The sequence below is a fragment of the Pan paniscus genome, chromosome 10 (genome assembly GCF_029289425.2).
Source record: "Pan paniscus chromosome 10, NHGRI_mPanPan1-v2.0_pri, whole genome shotgun sequence".
NCBI lineage: Eukaryota > Metazoa > Chordata > Mammalia > Primates > Hominidae > Pan > Pan paniscus.
In genome coordinates this window covers 80046610-80069947 of record NC_073259.2, presented here as the reverse complement: position 1 = coordinate 80069947, position 23338 = coordinate 80046610, and the positions used below count along the sequence as shown (strand labels likewise).

At 38.4% G+C, this 23338-nt stretch overlaps 1 protein-coding gene across 1 annotated transcript in view; it reads right to left on the bottom strand.

Annotated features, from left to right (window-relative positions):
• Nucleotides 1–7156: 7156 nt before the first annotated feature.
• The window catches only part of TPH2 (tryptophan hydroxylase 2), a 96381-nt gene continuing 80199 nt past the window's right edge, over nt 7157–23338 (bottom strand). The window contains exons 9-11 of the mRNA XM_003832903.5: nt 19967–20062; nt 11054–11187; nt 7157–10924 (exon numbers count right to left, since the gene is read on the bottom strand). Of these exons, the coding sequence (XP_003832951.1) occupies nt 10750–10924; nt 11054–11187; nt 19967–20062 (405 nt within the window). The 3' untranslated portion in view covers nt 7157–10749. The remainder of the gene's footprint in view (nt 10925–11053; nt 11188–19966; nt 20063–23338) is intronic.

The following is a 23338-nucleotide window of genomic DNA, read 5'->3' as shown; positions in this document are numbered from 1 at the left end:
CAGGCAAGCCACAAGCGTAATTGCTCTGTGTCTAGGCTGATGGTTAGAATTAGTGTTCCTTTCAATGTTATTTACAACAAAGACAAAATGGAGACAAAAATAAAGCTCAAAGGGAAAATGAACCCAACCATTGTTCCCCTTCCCATATTAGGATATTTTTCTAAAAGTGAATTCTCCAGCAAAGAGGACATCAGAAAGGAAACAGATGGTTACTTTAAGGAAAGTAGGAGACATTCCGTATTGCCTTTCCCTTGTTCCCTTTTTTTAACAGGAAGGACTTAAGCAGTTATGGTTATTCCTCACATACATTTGAGCCATTCTGTTTATGCAATGCAAAAGACGGATAATTACACTACTGCACTACAAAACAAGCAGCTGAATGTGGAATGGTACTCGAAATGGAAACCTTGTCAGTTAGTATTAGCGAATCATCACATGAAACAAATTGTTCACTTTTGCTCAGCCCATTAGCTGCAAGGATGAAAGGAATTGCTCTCTCAACACATAATATTCCAATTTCCTGTTTTTACTTAGTGTTTCTCTTTCCTCCTCTGCAAATAATATACATTTATATTCTGGACCTAATTTGTTCCCTCTAACCAGGAGATTATTTTAGTCAGAGACAACTTAAGCAATTGCTTTGTGAAATGAAGCTTTGGGAACGCAGTACCTCTCATATAGAGGGGATTGATTTGGCCTTCCTTTTAGTAGATGGTCTGGTGACTAGAACATAACACCCATCAACCACTATGCCCTGTATTTCAGTTTTTCTAAGAAAGACAATTGTGGAATGGCTCAGAGCCCACTTGCCACAGTTCAATTATATATATAATAATCATGGTAAGTCTGTAAATGAGGTATTTTCATTCCTATTTTTCAGACAACTAAAATGAAACCCTGAAAGTGTCAATAATTCTACGGCGATCACCCAGTAAGTAGAGATATCAGAATTTGTACTTCTGTTTACATGTCAGTGCCCATGTTCTCTCTCCTATACTCTGGGAGACAAGTTTTATTTAAAGGTGCCCTAATGAAAACCAGATCGTCCTAAGAGTTACACTGAAACACTGGGACAACAAAAGTCTTATCCAGTCATCTAAGCTGCCTCTCATCGTAAGTTGAATTCACTTTGATTTTCTTTTTCCATGGAACAAACCAGTGAGTAACCTACAGAATGAATCTCAAGTTGTCACCTGGAATCTAATTAAACACTTCTGTTGAGCAATTTTGCTGGCCACATTTCACTGGAATCAAGTCACACCACTCCCAACATTAGAGGAGTATAAACACATCAGATACTCCATATTTCTGTAGCATAGGAAGGACAAAAAGACACAAATAGTACAGACACACCATGTTTCATTGCACTTCACTTTATTACACTTCACAAATACTGCATTTTTTAGAAAGTTAAGGTTTGTGGCAACCCTACATCGAGCAAGCCTATCAGCACCATTTTTCCAACAATATGTCTTCACTTTCAGTCTCTGTGTCACATCTTGATGATTCTTGCAATCTTTCAAACGTTTTTATTATTATTATATGTTATGGTGATCTCTGACCAGTGATCTTTGGTGTTAGCATTGTAATTGTTTGGGGATGCCATGAATCACACCTATATAAGACAAATTAAATCAATAAATGTTATATGTGCTCTGACTTCCCCACCAATCAGCCATTCTCCCATCTCTCTCCCTATCCTCAAACCTACTATTTGCTGAGACAAAACAATATTGAAATTAGGTCAGTTAATATCCCTACAATGACCTCTAAGTGTTCAAGTGAAAGGAAGAGTCACACATCTCTCACTTTCAATTAAAAGCTAGAAATGATTATGCTTAGTGAGGAAGGCATATCAAAAACCAAGATAGCCCAAAAGCTGAACTTCTTGTACCAGTTAACCAAGTAGGGAATGCAAAGAAAATATTCTTGAAGGAAATTGAAAGTTCTACTCTAGTGAACACACAAATGATAGGAAAGTCAAACAGCCTTATTACTGGTATGCAGAAAGTGTGAGTGGTCTGGATAGAAGACCAAACCAGCCACAACATTCCCTTAAGCCAGAGCCTAATCCAGAGCAAGATACTAACTCTGTTCAATTCTTTTGAGGCTGAATGAAGTAAGGAAGGTGCAGAAGAAAAATATGAAGCTAGAAGTTGGTTCATGAGATATAAGGAAAGGAGCCATCACCATCATATTAAATTGCAGGGTGAAGCAGCAAGTGCTGAGGGAGAAACTGTAGCAAAGTTATACAGATCTAGCCAGGATTGTGGATGAAGTTTGCTACACCAAACCACAGATTTTTCATGTAGACAAAATAGCCTTCTATCAGAAGACAATTCCACGTAGGACTTTCACAGCTAGAGAGGAGAAGTCAAAGCTTCAAAGGACAAGCTGACTCTTTTGTTATGCAGCTGGTGACTGTTAAGGTGAAGCTAACGCTCATTAACCACAGCCAAAAAAGCCTAGGGCCCTTAAGACTCATGCTAATTCTACTCTACCTGTGCTCTAGAAATGTAACAAAATCTAGATGAAAGAGCATTTATTTATAGCATTGTTTACTGAATATTTTAAGCCTATTGTTGAGAACTACTGCTCAGAAAAAGAGACTCCTTTCAAAATACTACTGCTCATTGACAATGTACCTGGTTACCCAAGAGCTCTGATGAAGACATACAAGGGAATAATATTGCTTTCAGGCCGGCTAATATAACATTCATTCTGCAGCCCATGGATCGAGTAGTAATTTTGACTTTTAAGTCTTATTATTTAAGACACACATTTCATAAGACTATTGCTGCCATAGATTGTGATTTATCAGATAGATCTGGTCAAAGTAAATGAAAACCTTCTGGAAAGGATTTAGTATTTTAGATGTCATTAAGTATATTTGTGATTTTTAGGAGGAGGTCAAAATATCAACATTAAGAGAAGTATGGAAGAAGTTGATTCCAGCCCTCATGGATGACTTTTTAGGGGTTCAAGACTCCAGTGGAGGAAGCAACTTCAGAAGTGGTGGAAATAACAAGAGAATTAGAATTAGAAGTAGAGTCTTAGGATGTAACTACATTGCTGCAAACTCATGATAAAACCGGAACAGAGGAGGAACTGCATTTTATGGGTGAGCAAAGCAAGTGTTTTCTTGAGATGGAACTGACTCTTGGTGAATACGCTATGAACTATTGAAATGACAACAAAGGATTTAGAATATTTCAATAAACATAATTCTTAAATCAAGAGCAAGGTTTAAGAGTATTGACTCCAATTCTAAAAGAAGTTCTACCACGGGTAAAATGCTATAAACAGCATTGTATGCTACAGAGAAATATTTCATAAAAGGAAAAGTCAATCAATATGGCAAACTTTATGGTTGTCTTATTTTAAGAACTTGCCACAGCCTCCCCAACCTTCAGTAACCACCACCCTGATCAGTCAGCAGCCATCAAAATCAAGGCAAGACCTTCCACCAGCAAAAAGATTATGATTCACTGAAGGCTTAGATGACTGTTAGCATCTGTTAGCAATAAAGTATTTTTAATTATGATATCTACATTTTTAGACATAATGCTATTGCATACTTACTAGACTACAGTGTAGTATAAATATAACTTTTACGTACATTGAAAATACAAAAAAAAATTTGTGTGACTCACTTTATTGCTATATTTGTTTGACTGCAGTGGTCTGGAACCAAACCCACAATATATCTGAGGTTTGCCTGTACTTCTTCAGAAAGTTATGATTCCCAGAACCAACTGGAAAAGTGTGAAGAAAGCAAATCTAAAATCCTCTACCCCTTCTCTCTTGCTTTCATCATGGATGTTAGAACTTTTTTGATGCCAGTGACAGCATGAAGGAAAATGAGAGCAGAGAGGAGGGGTCATTTATTAGCTCATGGACCTAGAAAGTCTAAAGGTACATCTGGCTACATGCACAGCTAAATCTGTGAGCTTGACAATGTCATGAGCTTCACAGCCAGGCCAAAGACGCTGTCTCGGCCGGGCGCAGTGGCTCACGCCTGTAATCCCAACACTTTGGGAGGCCGAGGCGGGCGGATCACAAGGTCAAAAGATTGAGACCATCCTGGCTAACACGGTGAAACCCTGTCTCTATTAAAAATACAAAAAAAATTAGCCAGGCACGGTGGCGGGTGCCTGCAGTCCAGCTACTCGGGAGGCTGAGGCAGGAGAATGGCGTGAACCTAGGAGGCAGAGCTTGCAGTGAGCCGAGATCCAACCACTGCACTCTAGCCTGGGCGAGAGAGCGAGACTCTGTCTCAAAAAGAAAAAAAGAAATTGTAAAACACTGTCTCTATCTTTTACTCTTGGCCTTGCATTCTCTATTTGGTGGTCCATGGAAGTTCCAGACTCACTTTCTACCACCTTACAATTACAGAAGAAAGCAGCACACCTCTTTCTCAATGGTTTCAGAAAAGTCCAGGGTTTGGCTTTAATTGGCCCACCCCAGGTCCTGGCCTACCTATGAACCAATCATTGTGACCAGAAGAATATAATAGCTCACTGATTAAACATTGGTCATAAGCCCACCCCTAGAACTGAGAAGTGGAATCAGCCCCACCCAAGGTAAGGAATAAGACCCAGGGACAGGATTCACAAAAGGAAAACTATGGTGCAATTATAGGACAATGAAGGTATGGATACTGGGCTAACAACAGCTGGTCGGTATGATCAGAGAGACAATCATCCTAAAAGACATATTTCCAACATGGAAAATTAGCCTCCGTCCAGGTTAGGAGTTTGTAGGAGCTATGGGGCTTTTTCCCTCTGTTCTCAGGCAGAAGCTCAAGAGGCAGACTCAGTCTGGCAATTAGCTGTCAGCTCATCAGCAATTCAAATGTCCTGGAGTGGGCCATGCTGATGATCTGTACTTGCAGTAATCATTTGGCTGGGTGAATCAAATTATACTTTCCAATGCCACTTCAAATCAGGATTGCTATGTCTGCACTCATTTTCAGCAGCATTACCATGCAAGTTATTTTCTTTGATATTGACTCTACGTGGGCAAGGGAGAAATTTAGGCTTCTTTTAAGTTCTGCTCAACAGGAAAGACCAAAAAGTTTTAGAGATTTGCAAGGAGACTAATTAGGATCCATTCCAATTTAATGGCTAGGCTTTCACACTGAAATGGATAGGGAAACATGTTCTGCCCTTGCAAGGTAGAGATTTTTCTTACAAGTAGCTATCTAACTTGGAAACCTCATTCTTTCATAATGCCATGTGCAGTGATCAATCAGATGTAATGATCAAAAGAAAGTTTGCCTCAATCAATCCTGATAAACAAATAACTGCTATAGTGGCAAATCTAATGTGTTCTTCACTTCAAATTCACTTGCCAATAATTGGCCTCATTAGCGTCTGTGAAGTTAGCTGTTCGCTAAAATTGGGCAAGCTGTACATTAGATGTGTTCAGTGGTTTGCAAACCTTTGGGAATAATAGACCTACTGAATCAGCAATCTTGCTAGTTCCATGGAAATGAACAAGCTAAAAAGCAAGGAGACTGCAAGAGATCTAGGAGTGAAGGAGGGACCAGGAACTTCCTCCCACCTACCTGTAATTAATATTATCTTTCTCAACCTGTAAACTAAGGACTAGTTTTGTACCATTTTTAAAAGATTTGATTTTGACAGAAAATGAACTTGATTTCTTTGTGCCATCTAGCTTTCAAATTACCCTGCCCACATCTGTCAGATGTTTTTGTTGTTCAATTATAAAAACTGTATCCAGACTGGATTATGAGAATGCTGTTTGCAGGCACCATAACCACAGATGCCCCTGGGTTGAACATCAGGCTCACTGCAATCTTCCCAAAGAAGGAAATATACTTCCAGCTGCTGCACCAGCCCATCCTTCTTGGAAAGAGGACAAAATCACAGCAGGTGAACCTTTTCTGGAATATCTGAACTATGCATTTGGGGAGATGGGAGGCAGAGATAAGAGTGGAAATAGACTTAACTAATCCACTAACGTTTATATGGCTTATTCCTACAGAGATAGCAGAATGAACAGTGAACACAACTATTCAGTTTGCCTGGAGGTAAGAGAGGTTTTTTTTCCTGAATTACCCTATATGTCAGCACCACCAACATTCACCAATAATACCTCATTTTCTGTGTCATTTTTGCTTCTGTTTTCAATATCTGTGAGTCACAAGAAAAAAAAAATGCATTTGCTTTTTGGTGTAGCTTTCTTTCCCTTAAAAACTGGCCAGAGAAAGTTTCACATGATATTTGTCAAAGGAAGCTTTAAGTATCTGTGAAAGACACAGGATATGTTTGGATGCCTTCTTTTCCAGCCAAATGAGAATCAACCCAGGTACAGATCATTCCAGTTTCTCTGTTTTTCACCTGATGGCACCCACCCTCTTAACTTTGTAACTTATTTAATTACAACTATTTTTAATAACATCCACCATGATCAAGTAAGATATTGACTTTGCAGATCCCCAATATTGCAATGGCCTCCTAATTGGTTTCACTGCTTCTACTCTTATTCCCACACCCACCCTTTAACCCCACTACACTCCCTTTCCACAGAGCAGCCTGAGTAAGCTCTTAAAAATGTAAATCAGATCTTGTCACTGTCTTCCTTACATCCCTCCAGTGACCTTCCGCTGCACGGAGAGTGCTCCTGACCTCTTGTGGAACCCTGTACTATTATCTCATTCTTGTCTTCCATGCTGCCCTCATATAATTCCATTCCACCCACGGACAATCTGTCTCTTCCTCAAACACATAAACCCAATTTGGATTTGGAGCCTTCGGTCCTTCTTGTTCCCTCTTCTGAGAACACGTTAACCATGGCCCTCTTCAGGCCTGGCTCCATCTCATCCCTGGTTCTTGGTCAAATGCCACCTGCTCGGAAAACCCTAACCCTGACACCATCTCCCCATTTCTCTTTATCAAATCATTGTGATTATTTTCTTCATAGAACTTGCTGTGATTTCAACTCATCTGTTTTTTCGTTTTGTTTTGTTTTGCCTGTATCTCCCTCTAGAATGTAGGCTCAAAGTGGGTATAAACCTCCTCTGCTTTATTCATCACTACATCCTCAGCATCTAAAACAATGCTGATATTGCGCCTGACATGTTCCAAGAAACTGGGTGAATGTTTTGAAACTCCAAGTCGCATTATAAAGAACCACCATTTTATGTTCTAGAACTGGTTTTATTTCAAACATTTGCAAATCTACTATTACAAGAAGCAGTCTCCCATTGTTAATTCCTTTGAGTGTCCCCAGAACATGACAATTTGCATAAGAATCATTTCCCAAAAGGAAAAAAAAAAACCTCAGACACACCAGAAAACTCTGGACTGCTTTCTTCTTCATTATAAGTAAGACAAGTTTGAAAGAATAAACATCAAGACTTGATTCTTCAGAAGTTGAAAATTAGATCAAATGAATTGGAGGACAACTACATCTTGTGTTAATGTTTTCCTCCTCGAATGAAGAAAATGAGGTGATGCCAGCCATGACTCCATTTGAAAATGAAACTCTGTATTTCTCTTTGATTTCACGTTAAAGCACACTGTTTTTCATTGTAGACTTTTCATGTTGGTAAATGTTGCAATACTTCACAATCATTAGGCTCAGGCCCATTTACTATAAGCAAGCAAGACAAGCACAGATACATCATGCCCATAAAGCATCATTTGTAAATTACACAGTACATAAATGAGACTAAGTCAGAAACCCAAGTCTCACAACTTTCACCACTAATGTGGAAGAAAAAAAAAGGAAGAAGAAATTTCAGTTCAAATTTTCCCACTCTCAAAAGGTATAATTTATAAATAGTCTATTATGCTTTCATTATGCCAAATAAAAGGAACATTCAAGAATATATTGTATGCATTATTCTAACTCATAATAGACTAAAATGCTTCAAGAATAAAACTGGACTAATCAGATTCTGGCTATCTTTTGCAAAATGTGACAGGTAAGCACCCTGGTCCTGCCAGGAATTTTGTGTTGATTTCTGATTAGCTGATTACAGAAGTCAGCAGCAAAGCCATAATAAAGTAACAACTCACAGTGAGATGACAGTGAGCAAGTGTCTTTAAATTTATAATTGCCCTTGGATCTATTTAATTTAGCTTTAAGTCATGAAGCATAATTGGGATAAATGGTTACACTGAGCAGGTATCAAATATGACAAGAAGCTGGCTGTGATTATTTTGTTACACTATTTCCTTACAGGGAATTTTTCTGCCAACACTTTTCCTATGATGGCTATTAAATTTTATAGGAATTTTTCCACCATTAGCTGTAATGGCATTTGCATGTTAAATGCTCACAACAAATGAAAACCATGATTCCATTGTTTCACAGGGGGAAAACTACGGTTACTGCTATTCCAAATGGAGAACAAATCTAAAAAGAATCAAGTAATTCCACTTCCTTGTATGATACCTATATAAGCTCTGTGGGAAAGCCCATTTACTTTGCAACTCTTTTATTTTTGAAACAAGATAGATTTTTGCACATATTAGAAAACTGGATTCCACTACAAGCCAAAGAGAAGGCACTTCAAATGCTATTTTTTTGTTGAGGGAATTTGTTTACAATTAAATATAATTCTCCCTCAAGTATATTTAATTAAGAAGCTCTAATCTCATGGGACTACTTGTAAGGGTTTTTTAATGAATATATATGACAGGACTCTAGGACTTGTGTCTAAAACAATACCAAATTATGAAAACAACACCAAAGGCAGACATTGAGCATTTCCTAGCCAATTTTCTTCTCTGAGAAAATTCAGCAACCAGTTCTGAAAATTTGTGGATAGGCTATTCTGGATTATGATTCTGGATTCTAATTTATAAGTAATTTATTCAGGGTCATCTAAAGCTAGCAAAGCAAGATATAAGAAACTATATATTTATGGATCTATGAAACTATCAAAATATATGACTGCCTGATCAATCTAGATCTTTTAAATTTGGTTTAGCTTGTTCCTCATTTCTCCACCACCAATTTTTCAAGGCACTATTCCCTTCACCTGGAATAGCATTTATATTTTGTGACTCTCACATTCTATCCACCAAATTATTTCTCAAAATTCAGTTGTTCTGAGAATGCTTCAGAGATAAAAGATCCTCAATCGTTAAGACAACCAATATTCAAACCTCTGGGTTTTCATTTTAGTTTGATCTCTCCCTGATGTGTCTTTTAGCTCTTTCTCATGTTCTTCCTGAATATATTTAGTCCAAAGATTTCTGACCCTTTGTGGGCTCCACATAAGAGTATGAATTAGTTTAAAATTATATGTAATTTCTTACTAAAAGAACATCTTTGGAAATTGCTCAAGTAAATATTTTAAATTGCTAAAGGTTATTTTGTCATTTTTTTTCTCTAGTTTTTCTTGCCCCCTCCTTCCCCAGTCCAGTGTTCCTTACTACCAAATGCAGAATCAGAAAAACAGTAGTTATGTTCAGTGAGGGAATCCAAAGAAATTCATTCACTCTCAGCAGTTTTCTATTTGTTCACTTAACCACTTAATTTCATCTTTTACTGCAAAGACCACCAAAACTGTGTGCTGCATCACTACTGTTTACCCAAAGTTGCCCAAACTTTAGGAAAGTGGAGAACCTTCCATAGATTTGGCCTGATTTGCAGCTGTGAGGGGAAACAATATATATACAGTTGGCAACCCTTGACCACAAACCAAGTTCTATTTACTGATAAACATTAGTTTGGATAGGCATTATTTCCTATCTCCAACGACATATTAACACATGCACACACCAAGATGAAGTTTCCCATCTCGGATGACACAGAAACACATGCACGCACTGGGACGAATTTATCAGCAAAACAAAAGGAAAGTGCAATCGACTGTGAATGTTAGTGTACAACTCACTGTACTGCTTCAGGCAAATCACAACTTCTCTGTGACTCAATTTCCACATCTCTGAAATCAAAGATGATCTTTATAGCTCTGTGATTTTATTCTCCTCTGACCAGAAAAAAATTGTTTAAACACCTGAACATGATAATTTACTTTATTCCAGCATAAAATTCATAGTCCCAAGATTGATTGTCCACTGTTTAGTCTTTCCTAATGTCCTTTCCGGAAGTACTATCTTCCAAAATACTTCAGGAAGCTTGTCATAACTCAGGTTCTACAAGGTCAACGCAACCTACATAATTTCATTTGTAAAAAGGTGTTTTCTTGCATTGTGTAAATACTCAACCTAAAAATCATTCCAACTGCTGTGTTACCTCAACAATTTTTGAAATAGAATATTGAACCTTTGTTATTGTGATGGGAAGTTTCCTACAATTCTGGGTTTATCTCAAATAATGCGTGAAAACACTGATACTATTGAAAATGGAAACAGCTTCACTGCTTTTTTTCATTTTATCTAATGAACACAGAGGAAAGGCTTAGATCTGAAAAAGAAAAGGGCATAAATGAGACTCATAAGAGGGCTATTTGTTACAAATTTTAACTAGATGCAGTTTGGTTAAGGACACTAAGCAGGAATGTCAAATCTTTTTAAGATGTTTAAACATATTACGTTATTTCATACAATGAGTGGTTATCTGCCATTGGATTTCTTATGGTGCTTTATATACTAACACAGTGAGTTACAAGATGGTATAGATATATGGAATTGCATGCTTATTAGCCAAGCCATGACACAGAAGGTTATTTGTGTTATATGACATTGACTGAACTGCTGCTAAGCCCCAAAAAGATCATGCTGGCAACAACATCGGTTCCAGGCATCAAATTCCCAGATATTGGTTCATTTTGTTTAAAGCATCACACACTGTATTCAAGTCGCTGCGAAGGTCCTGCACCACATTTTCAATACTTCTGGTGTCTTTCAGAATTTCAATACTCTGTGTGTAGGGATTGAAGTATACTGAGAAGGGACGGGTAATTGACTTTGCAAAGTCCCTGCAGAATAAACAGAAGTAGAAAGAGATGTGATCAACCCTCATTGGTACAAGGGATAGATAAAAGGAAGGAATAGAGACAGAAAAATAAAAAGTTATTTTCTCTAGCTAGGAGAAAAAAAAAGTTTACCTCATCTTTTCTTTGGCTTCTTCAAAACTTTCTGAAACAAAGTAGGCTTCCTGGAAGGTGGTGATAAGGCATTCCTGTAAGCAAGTTGTCTTTGGGTCAAAGGCTTTCACACATGCCTTGTCAGAAAGGGCATGCTGCAAAATATACCACAAAACCTGTTAAACTCTGTAATGAGACTTCCGAAGTTCCATGACATCACATTTTTACAACACATTTGATAGCTCGGTAATCCTACAGAGCTGCTCAGTTACTAGTCTGTCATGAAATATGGAACTCTCCTGTGTGCAGGGTAAATTGGACACTAGGATTTTGTTTGTTTGTTTGTTTGTTTTGCTTTTTTAAGTATACTAGGTACTGTGGGAGAAAATGAGATTGTGATATTATTTAATTTATTACCAGCCAAATTCATACTGAAGGACAGTTCAGAGATATTCCCCCACAGAAATGGGATTTTAAATCTATGCTATGAATAGAAGCAGGGACAGCATAAATATACTTCAAAATTTATTGCTATAAGCAATGTACTAAAATTTCACTTAAATGGCAGAAGTAATAATTATCTGCATGGAGAGGTAATTGGGGCTCTGACTAAACTATTTGTCTATTCATTGCGAGATATTTTGAGGCCAGGTACTGTGTATCAACAGAGTCTGGAGTGGGCCTGTATATTTGAGGATACTTAAAAAGCATTCATTTACCTTCCATCAAGTACAGCAGAGCAATATACAGCAGATAAATATTGCCACTTGAGGAAAAAAGGAGCTAATATTAATAGTCAGAGTTATGCCAAGAGCAGGTATTAGAAAAACAGGAAAGCTGGCGTAATTACTCTTTGAACCATCATTAGCTCCGTTCAGCTCACTACATGACTAGCACTAAGAACAGCAGGGAACAATGAATGACTATATTCTCAAGATAAATTCAGTGATGTTAAAAGTTAGTGGTCATTTCCTGCCATGTGCTGCCTATTTATAGACCCTAGATTGATGGTTCTAAAAATGCAATGTGCATAAGAATCACTGAGGAGCTTATGAAAATGCAGATATCCAGGGTCTCAATTTCATTTGGCAGGTCTGGATGAAACCTAGAAATCTTCATTTTAAAGGCATCCAAGGTGACTCCAATATAAGTGGTTGTGAACCATATATTGAGAAATACTCCTCTTGATTCTTTTTCTTAATTTAAGGGGGAAATTAGTTGGGAGAGAGAGGCAGAGAGAAAAAATGGGGTAGCAGAAACTGCCGTGAACTGAGAGTTGGAAAACTGGGGCTTTAGTCCAGGTCTAACTGGGTAACCTCAGCAATCATTCAACCTCCCTGTGCCTCCATTTCCTCAACTGTAAATGAGAGTTTTAGGCGGGAAGATTCTGAAGACAATCTCTATCCCAGCCTCTGGATTCCACCCATTATACTTTTCTACCTTCTCGGTCTCTAACAGCTAAGGTTTCCTGGAGAAATTCAGAAAACCCTTTCCTGTTCAATATTCTTCGTGCATTCCTCCAACAATTTCAAAATGCATGGAATGATTTACAGCCCTCCATGAAGAAGTCTGTGGTTCCCTAAGTTTGAAAATGCAATTGAGAACCAAAAGACTGACGTGTAAGAGAAAGGGCACCCTGCATGTGATTTGCTTTCCTGCAAAGTTCCATTGTCCAGATAAATGCATATATGAATCACAGAATGCAGAGGGCCTCTCAGCATGAACTCATTTTTTTTGGCCCACAGAACAACTTCATTATAAGCAGAAGGTCACTACGCTTGCAAATGCATTTGTGCTAGATTCAGTGCAGGGCAGTGAACATCAAGGGATTTTGGTTCCACATGACCAATAATTCTGTCCACAATTTTAGAAACATATTCACAGTTTCAAGAAACAAAATGTCCCTTTATGAAAGCTGTTGCTCCTCTGCAAAAAATTGGCTTCCTGTTGGCTTGCCATGATTTTCAGAATTCGAATTAGCTTTCTTTGCATCCGTACACTCTGGTTACATTTAATGTACTATGTTGTTCTAACAGTCCATTCATCCATCAGTACATATGGAAAGGACTGTGGCTGGCTCAATGTGTTTAGTCTTCCTACTCTCTCATCCCTGCATTCAGGGTCATGGCCAGAGTGGTAGCAGAATAGGCTGTAAGAACATTAAAGCCATGGCTCCCTTGGGACATCCTTGCTAAGCTAAAGACATTTCACTGGGTCAAGGACAAGCACAAGAAAGAAGTGAAACTCATCTGTTTGTGTCTCCATTGCTTCTATAAGACATTAGCAACCTTAGCAGTCACTATGTATAGAGGATGCCTCCAGAGGTGTGTATGCAATGACAGAGACTGAAATCAGTGTGGTTTTGGAAAAAAATGTCATTTTGTGACAATTCCACTGGATAGCCAGATACTTATTTAGTCATTTTAACAGCTAAAAAGCATTAAAGTAGATCAAGAAAAGGCCCAGAGCATACGGCACTCTGCCCCAGACTTCAAGAAAAACCAGTGGGTTCACACACATGTAATTTGAGGCAGGCCATTAGGAATATAGATCACGCTTGACCAATGTAATATTTAAAGGAAAAACTGGAAGTTAATGGTCTTAAGTTCTCAAAAACGCAGCCTACCCTCAGGAGTCTGCTATGCGTGTGATATGCTGGTTACCTGCTGGAGACCTTTCCACCCATGGAGTATGGGACCAGTGTTGCTGTTTGGCTGTTAATGAATATGGGGGTAATAATGGTACCCATGGATTAGCCTGGAGAATGACAAGAATCTGGAGATGGGGGAGCAGCCAGTGAATGAAGCCAACAAATGAAGTAATGATCACCCATATAAATGGCCTCATTTACCTGATCATGAGCTGACTGTGTGCTGAGTTCCAGGAACATCCATGCAGCCCATGAAGTCTCCTATCTCTGAATACTACAGTGTGTCCCAAGGGGTATAAAATAGCATCCATGTCTTTGATTCCAACTTCTATTGCCCAGTGTAGAAGTCTGACTGAGTTTGCTTCTCATTTTCTATCCAGGTCTCTCTCTAAGCCCCTCAGTTTTGGGGAGCAGCTATTGTACCCTCTTCTCTATGTCCAGAGTGGATTCTCTGTAAACATTGAACCAAACTACTTGATGTCCCCAGGGAACTCTGCAGTGATTCCGTCTTGAATGTTAGCAGTCTGATATCCTGAAGTTTGCAAGAATTAATCCAACTTCCTGCAGAGAGAAGCTTTATAATGCTGACAGAATCTGGTTGACAATCTTTTACTTTGAAGCCATTTTTAAAGTATAGGAATGCTTGAGAGTCACCTTCTCTCATCAGAACACCCCCTAAAAGGACTATTTTGGATTTACCCGTAGTGCTAGAGACAAGGGCACAGGGCTGGGAACCAGGAGACTTGGGTTCTAAATGTAGCTGTCCCCAGAGGCTAGACATATAATATCAAATGAGTGAAACTACCCCATGTTGGGCTGCAGCTTTATCTTTGATAAACTGAAAAGATTGACCTAGATGAATTCTAAGACTCTTCTTGAAATATAATTTTAACAGGCTGCAAGTACACAGCACTCATACCACCTTTACCTCCCTCCACACCAGCCACAGTAAATTGACCATAGCAGCCTTTCCCACTGGGCCTGCAGATGGACTTCCCACCCTTCTCCACAGAGGCGGCTACTACCAATTAATTGACTTTGGTGCACAAGTTAAGACTTATTTGCCATTCCAGCTTTTTGAATATAAAAATTTCTTTTCAATATCAAAAATTTCCCAGAATCCAACTATTAGTAGACAATACTATAAGGCAATTAAAAATACAGGTCTTTATGGTTAAGAACACAGGTCTTTACAGTTAAGAATTGAGGTTTGAATCCGACTCCATCTCTACCTAACTACGTGTCCTTGGGCAAATTACTTTACCTCTGTAAGCCTATTTGAGTATTCATCTGGAAAATGGAAATACTAATAGTCATATCTATAACCTGGGGTTGTGGTCAAAATTAAATGAGGTAATGGATGCAAAGTGCCTGGCATGGGAAGTGCTCAGTATATTTAGTTATCATCACTAATTCAGTCCAGAGATGATGCTTTGTGTACATATGTGTTCAGTCACACTTTCCACCATTTGTGCAGCCCTTCTCCCTCAGGGGTCTGAAACCCGTAGAGAATTAAACGGCCCCAGCTCTAAGGCTTTCAGGTCCTAGACTATGATAGTGCCTGCCCTGGGTTCATCAGTATAAAATCTTCCTTCTTCCCAGACACCTGCTTTTGCAATGACAGTTATTATCTCGACTATTCTATATGCAAACCCTGTGATCCTCACTATCTATATTAGGACTGGTTAAAGTTGGGAAAAAAAAAAAAACTCAAGTGTGAAGTCAGGTTTGTGAATAGTTTGGGCCCTAGATTCTGAATAAGAATTTGCAAACACTCTACACTCACACCACAGTCATCTTTTCCCACATCAAAAGAACAACAAATATATACATACGTATATGTATAAATGCATTATGTGTGTATATAATACTTTTGAGCCTCCCTCAAAGGCTCATCCTGCTAAACAAGCACATTGTGACATCTATATCCCCATTGCCAAATTAAGCAATGATGCATTACACTTTTTTAAATTAGCAATTAGGCTTCACCAATTTGAATAAGCTGCAGGGTCGAGGGAACAACCTCCATCTTCAAGCAATCCTTCCACAAAAAGCAAAGACAGAGTTGCCAGCTCCCAATGTCCAGCATTTACTCTGTCATTACCAACACCACTAACTTCATGAGAAGAAAGAGCAGGAGGAAGGGACTCGAAAGCCATCTGAACAGGGTAAACATGTGAGAGCTCAGCAGCAGCGAGTCCTTACTCTAGTCACACCATTGACCAAACAGATGACATCAGAGAACCTGCAAGGCCCTTGGGCCTCTTCTATACAGATTAGCACTAATTCTGACCACCTCCCAGAGTTGCTGCAAGTGGTAATAAATACAAATTGCTTGTAATAAATATAAAGCTATTCTGAGAATGCTGATTAATAGCTATATCAAGGCAACACAATAAATTTGCCATGAAAGATATCCTAAAACTAAAGCCAAAAAATAATAAGTAAATTTGTTTAAACAATCAGCTTTTTCAAAACCCAAAGAGCAAAACAGATGTGTTTATATGTAATATGTCAGCAACTACTATGGGGTGGATGCTAAAAAAAAAAAAAAAAAAAAAAAAAAAATCTAATCTCTGGCCCGAAAGATATAAATATCTAGACCTTACCCTTACTCATGAAAAAGGAGTAGAAATTGCCTTTTGCTTTTGAGATGGGTTAACTTTTTCATATAAGACTCAGCCAGTTCATTGGCTAGCAATCATTTCCTCACCACCTGAAGTGAACAAACTTTACTGTCACTTCTCCAAGAGAACTGGACTCAACAAAGATCTGTATCATCACTTTCTTAGAATTTCCCTACTACATTCCAAGTTCTTGAAATCTTGGACCATCAATTTTGTGTTTGTTGAACAAAATAAATGAATGAGCAAGCAAATAATATATCAAAAAATGATAGACATACAGTTAGATCAACTCAGGATAAAGAGAAAAAGTGTGAAAGGAAAGACACAAGCTAGACTGTGAGTAAGGCAATAATCCTACTTTCAACCTTTTCTTTAAAGTCAGTGCTCCAGGTGACTCAGCTCATTGTTAATTGTTCTCCACAGTGATGAAAGATATGGAAAAGCCCCACCCAAATGCACTTTTTGGCATTCCTGTAAGTACACCACAGAACAGATAATTAGAATAAGAGAGGGGCAACCATTGCTGTGGGGGAAAAAGTAGTGTTTATGGTTATAAGATTTATGCTAACTTTTACAAGCTTTTCCATATTTATTTTGTTTCTATTCTTCAAAAAGAATAAGTATTGTCAAAAAATAAGAGGAAAAAATGAAAGTTATCTGAACTATAGGTTTACCACTCGGAAGTACTTGGCCAGCTCTAAAGAACAATATCTATGTCTCAGGAAAATTTAGCCCCTTATAGCACAAAGTATAGAATATGTTCTGTTTAAGAAGAGAAGGTGATTGTGGATACTAACGTAAAAGTTATAAAGATGACACCAAAACCTCCAGCAACCCAATCTAAAAAGTTATAAAGATGACCCTAAAACCCTCCAGTAGCTGGGACTTACATTTGGGCTGCAGTTGGAACAGCATAAAATATTTTACTGCAAAAGGTAACTGCACTCAAAACTGTAAGCTTGTTTACACAAGAATTATGATAACGCTATTAATAAAGTTATCCCTACATGGGTCCAGGACTATCATTTTTTCATTCAAATAAAGGTTAAAAGTACTCAGAAGTGCTTTGAGAGGGCTCTGGGTACTTTCACAAGCAGGGCAAGGAGAATGTGGGGGAAGAGATGCTAGGGAAAGCATCTTGTGTTACGTATTCTCTGTGAAAACTCAGAAGATATTTCACATAGAAAGTATTTCTGAATTGTAAAAATGGTCCAGTGTAGCAATCTTAGGGGTGTTGAGGTATAGAAATTGGAGAATGGAAGAATGTTAATGACTAGAGGTAATGGACCAGAGCAAGAAGGTATTCTGTGAACAATGCCCTTCTTGGTACGTATTTCTGGCTGATTTCCATTTCCAGACGATTCTGTCCACACCAGTAGGAACAAAAACAACAGATTCATCCTAGTGCTGCCCACACATGCCTCATTAACCAGACCAGAAGATCCTGTGGAAAGTCAGGGCCATGAGAGAGATCCGTTTCCTTTGTTTCTGGTGTAACTTATAAACCGTCTGAGGAGGATGTAAATAGACACAGCTCAAGAGCTACATCATTTTCTGACTCTTTTGTTCAGGGAAATCAAGAAACACTCTATAGAGTGCATGCCCTTATTGGGGATATGGCATTATGCTGTTGCTCTGGGCTTTGCCCACTGCACTAAGATTAACATCAAATAGATTCTTTGTTGAGAATTTACTTTTTTAAAAAATTACCATACTACATCAGGTCATCAGTTTTTTGTTAGGTTGAATATTATTATCCTCTTTTCCAGTGAACCCCAGACAGTTCTTTCAATGGACCAGGCTTCAGCTAGAATCTTGAGGGTCCACACGTGGCTCTCCACTGACAGACTGGTGCACCCCATCCTTTCCTTATTTACCCTTTCCATTCCTCAAGAATCAGCATGGACAGCAGGGCCCTTGACAGGAAGGCTTCTCAGGCATGGCCTAATATGAGCCAGGCACATTTCTTTCATTGTCACACTTGTTGTATTATGTGATTGGTTGTTTATCTCTTGCACTAAAATGTACTGTAAACTCTTTGATGGCAGGGATCCCAGGGAGTGAAGCCTAGTGGTTAGGAGCTCAGATCCTAGAGCCTAGGTGGCTGGGATTTGAGCCCAGATCAACACTTATTAACTGTGTGATCTTCGGCAAGTTCCTTAATGTCTTTATGCCTCAGTTTTCTCATCTGTGATATAAATATCCCTTATCTCATTGGGTTCTTATGAGCATTACATGGGTTAATATGTCTAAAGCACCAGAAATATTGTCTATTTAAATGCTTGTTCTGGCTGTTATCATTATTTTCTTTTTTTTTTTTCTTTTTTTTTTTTTTCTGTCCGAGTCTCCTCTGTTCCCAGGCTGGAATGCAGTGGCATGATCTCGGCTCACTGCAACCTCCGCCTCCTGGGTTCAAGTGCTTGCCTCAGCCTCCCAAGTAGCTGGGATTACAGGTACCCGCCATCATGCCTAGCTAATTTTTGCATTTTTGTAGAAATGGAGTTTCACCATGTTGGCCAGGCTGATCTTGAACTCCTGACCTCAGGTGATCCGCCCACCTCAGCCTCCCAAAGTGCTGGGACTACAAGCATGAGCCAATGCACCTGGCCTTTCTTCTTATTCTTCATCATTATTACTTGCCTTTTTATCCCCAGTGACTGCCATAGTACATGGCACTAGGTGTTCAACCAAATGTTTGAGGAATGAATGAATGAATGAATGAAGTCATAAAATGACCAGACTCAATAAAACTACAATTACTTTGCATCTTTCAATAATGCAAATGGCCAAAAAGTACCAATAACTATATACTTCCCATTTATATTACATAAGGATAATCAATGCTCAAAATAAAAACTCAAGAATGGTCCACAATCCTGACCTTAGTCTGAATAGTCAAAGAAAGATTAAATTATTTTCAGTACTATTCTAGATTGTGTATCACACTGCATTTAAAATTCATCAAAACTTGCTATCCCCCCATGGTATAAATGGCAATTCTTAAAAGACCAGAATATTTAAATTATCAGAATATTCCAGGTCTCAACATTTCTGGAAAAAAAAATGACCATTTTATTGTATTTTAAAACAAAGTGACATTCTTTAGGCATCATTACACATAATAGATACCTCTCTGATAATATACTTGTTTGGTTTGTTTTTCCAAATCGTTTATGTCCACACATGTTTTAATGCACATTAATTTTGAAGAAGCTGAAACAACATCAAACTCCCTTTTAGGAAGTAGATGCTGGGGAGTCCAAAGGAGCCAGGGAGGTGATGGAAATCAGAGTAGCCAAGCCACATTCACAAGTGAATTTCAATCAGTAGGATCACTGCTAGCTCATGGCCCACTTTTTAGCACTAAATTTAGGCCTGCCATTTGTTACCCAAGATTTGGGCATACATTTGTCATTGCTGTTGATTTGTACACGTGGCTGCCCATCCATTTGAGTCACACCACAAATCCAGAAAGGCATGACCCATTTTCAGAAGTGCGAAAAGTGAGGTCGGCACCCACATCCGAGGTGCCAAATCCTCTACGTTAAATATTTATGGAGTATCTGTGAGTAGAAATGCTCAGACAAACAAATCAATATTTTCCCTGACCTTGAACCAGTTTGCATGGAAAGGGTATTTTCATTCACAGCTTCATACCTTTAATTCTCCAATGGAGGAAAGGAGTCCTGCTCCATATGCCCGCAGTTGCCCTTCTTGCTTGCAAAGGCCAAACTCGATTGTGAAGAAATAGCACTGAAAAAAAATGAACACATATTCAGTGAACTGGTCAATGAGTTATTTGATAGGATTAAATGGCACCCAAAACAAAATGGTGGGCTGTGCATAATTTCTTCGATATTATCAATTTAAATACATTTAAATCAAGAACATTTATTGAAATCTATTCTCTTGCTCAGTATTCTCTCCCTAGGTTGAATGTATATGAAAAAAGTATTAACTACTAAGACTCTTATGCTTCCTGAATTCAGAAGCCCTATGAGTCAAATTATATCCCCTGCAATCATTTTAAAAACAAAAAACACAGATATAGAAATGAATAAATATATCACAATGATACCTCCGTAACAATATGCTATATATTTACCAAATTTTGTTTCAGTGACATAAATCAGTTTATGCAAATGTGGAAAAATAAGTTGGAATCCAGTAATCGCTAACTGTTTTTGGCAGTTTGTTTATTTGTTCAACAAATATTCATTGGTGCCAGTGCTTGGTAAAGAATTGTGGTAAAGAAACAAGAGAGCAACCAAGAAAGCAAGTACCTCTATATGACTACCAAATTACCAAAACCACAATATTAATATACTTTTTTAGTAAAATCTTAAATATATATCTATGTTTGCATATGTATATGCACATGTAGGTTTATATATGTATTTGTGTATGTACATGCTGCTCGACTTACAATAGGTTTACATTTCAATAAACCCAATAAGTTGAAAATAATATCCTAAGTTGAAAATGCGTTTAATACATCTAACCTGCTGAACATCCTAGCTTAGCCTAGCCTACCTTAACAGTGCTCAGAACACTTACATTAGTCTACAGTTGAGCAAAATCATCTAACACAAAGCCTATTTCATAATAAAGTGTTGAAAAGATCGAAATTCCAAATCTGAAGTGTGTTTTCTACTGAATGCATATCACTTTCACACCATCATGAAGTCAAAAAAAAAAAACTGTAAGTTGATCTAATATAAATTGGAAAGCAGTGGGGCGGATGTTATACACACACACACACACACACACACTTTATTGGCCCAAGTTTTATCAGCATCAACTACTACAACTTCCCCAGGACATTAATATCTTCAATTGCTTCTGTTGGGTTTAAGAAATCAACCTAAACAGACAGAGGAATCTTTGCACAACGAGAAGAAAAAAAAACAAAAACAAAAAACTCACAGTGCTGTTGAGAGAGGCTGAACTCACACTATTTTTGCTCTGAAAGAAAAGTGAGATGCTGACAACAAGCAATAAAAATTCCATCAAATTAGCACTGTCCTGCATTAATGATGATAGAGCACTGAAGGTGTTAAGAAAGAGAATTTAAACACTCCTGAAAAGGGACAGAAAATAATAATTATTTCCAGCACGTGGCAGTTTGCTCTATTTTCATTTGGAGGCTAAGATGTCCCTTGGTTCAGGAAGGTTATATATTTTTTTTGATGTGAGGGTGATCTCTGAAGTTGAATCTTCCAAAGCTCTGCAGCACTGAGCTGGACCCAAAGGACTGATCATTTTCAGGTCATGGAGCTTAACCTCCAGAAGTAAAATTTTTTTTCCTGATTCACCTCCCAAAGAGGCTAAAATTACAGCCCTAGACCGGGCATGGTGACTCACACCTGTAATCCCAGCACTTTGGGAGGCCGAAGGGATCAGATCACCTAAGGTCAGGAGTTCAAGACCAGCCTGGCCAATATGGTGAAACCCCATCTCTACTAAAAATACAAAAATTAGCTGGGCGTGGTGGTGCACCTGCAATCCTAGCTACCCAGGAGACTGAGGCAAGAGAATCATTTGAACCCAGGAGACGGAAGTTGCAGTGAGCTGAGTTCGTGCCATTACACTCCAGCCTGGGCAACAAGAGCAAAACTCCATCTCAAAAATAAAATAAAATAAAATAACAGCCCTTCCTACCCTCCATCACAACCTACAGCACTTACTACCACTCCACCTTACTCTGTTCCATCTTTTCATTCTTTCTATGAATCACTTCTTTACATAGACTGCAATTTCCATATGCATGATATGTGCTGCTTATCATCTATCCCCCAACACTAGACTATAAACTCCACAAAAGCAGGTGTCTGTTCATTTAGGACAAGGTTTTCCAAAGTCAGCACTATTGACATTTTAGGCTACATAATTGTGGGAGTCTGTCCTGTACATGGTAGGATGTTTAGCAGCATCTCTAGCCTCTACTAACTAGGTGCCAGTAGCATTCCCAACCCCTTTGTAACAACCAAAAATGTCTTCAGACATTGGCAAATGTTCCCAGGAGAGCAACATCATCCTTGGTTGAGAACAACTGATCTAGACTATTGTCTGAAAGATAACAAGAGCTCAATAAGCACTGGGTTAATAAATAAACGGTGAATGAATTAATGATCTCTAAGTTAAGCTGGCATGTGGCAGAATGACCTGGAAGAAAGAAACACACAAAGGGATCCAAGTTCTAGTCTGAGCCCTGCTTCTCATTAACTATGTGACTCCAACCCCGGGGTTGTAATTTTCCTCCCTGTGACATCGATCCATCCATTCATTCATCTATTCTGTGACATCCATCCACTCATTCATTCACCTATTCTACAAATACTTCTTGAGCAACTATTACATGCCAGACTCTGCCCTAGATGCTAAGGATATGCAATGAACAAGGCAACAAAGCCTGTGATCCCATGAAGCATATATGCTACTGGGATGAGACAGGCAATAACAAAAACTAAAATCAATAGCCAGATAATGTCAGGTGGAATACATTCTATGTATAACAAAACCATATAATATGTCAAATATTAAGCAGGGAATGTGACTATTTTAGAAAAAGGGTCAGAGACAGCTTCAGTGAAGGGGTATTGTTTAAGCTGCAAACAGCTTTAAAAGCAGCTTTTCATTAAGAAATTAAAAAGGCAGCTGTGCAAGGATATAGAGAAAATGATGTTCCTAGAAGGGGGGACAGCAAGTGCAAAGACCCTGAGGCAGGAATAGATTTTTATTTCCAAGAGCAATGGGAAGTTGCTGGAGGGTTTTAGGCAGGAGAAAGATATGTACTAACTTAGCTTTCAAAAGGTCATGGAGGTACTGTATGGAAAATAGATTGTAGGGGAGCAAAAGTGAGTGGAAACAGACCAGCTAGATGGCAGTGGCACACAAGAGTGGTGAGTGAACACGAGTATGACTTGGGCTAGGGATGGCAGGGGGTTGGGAGAAGTAAATATCACAGAGCCCTTAGGAGAAGAACCAAGATAAAAAATGTAAATACATGTTGAAAAGCTAAAATACAGC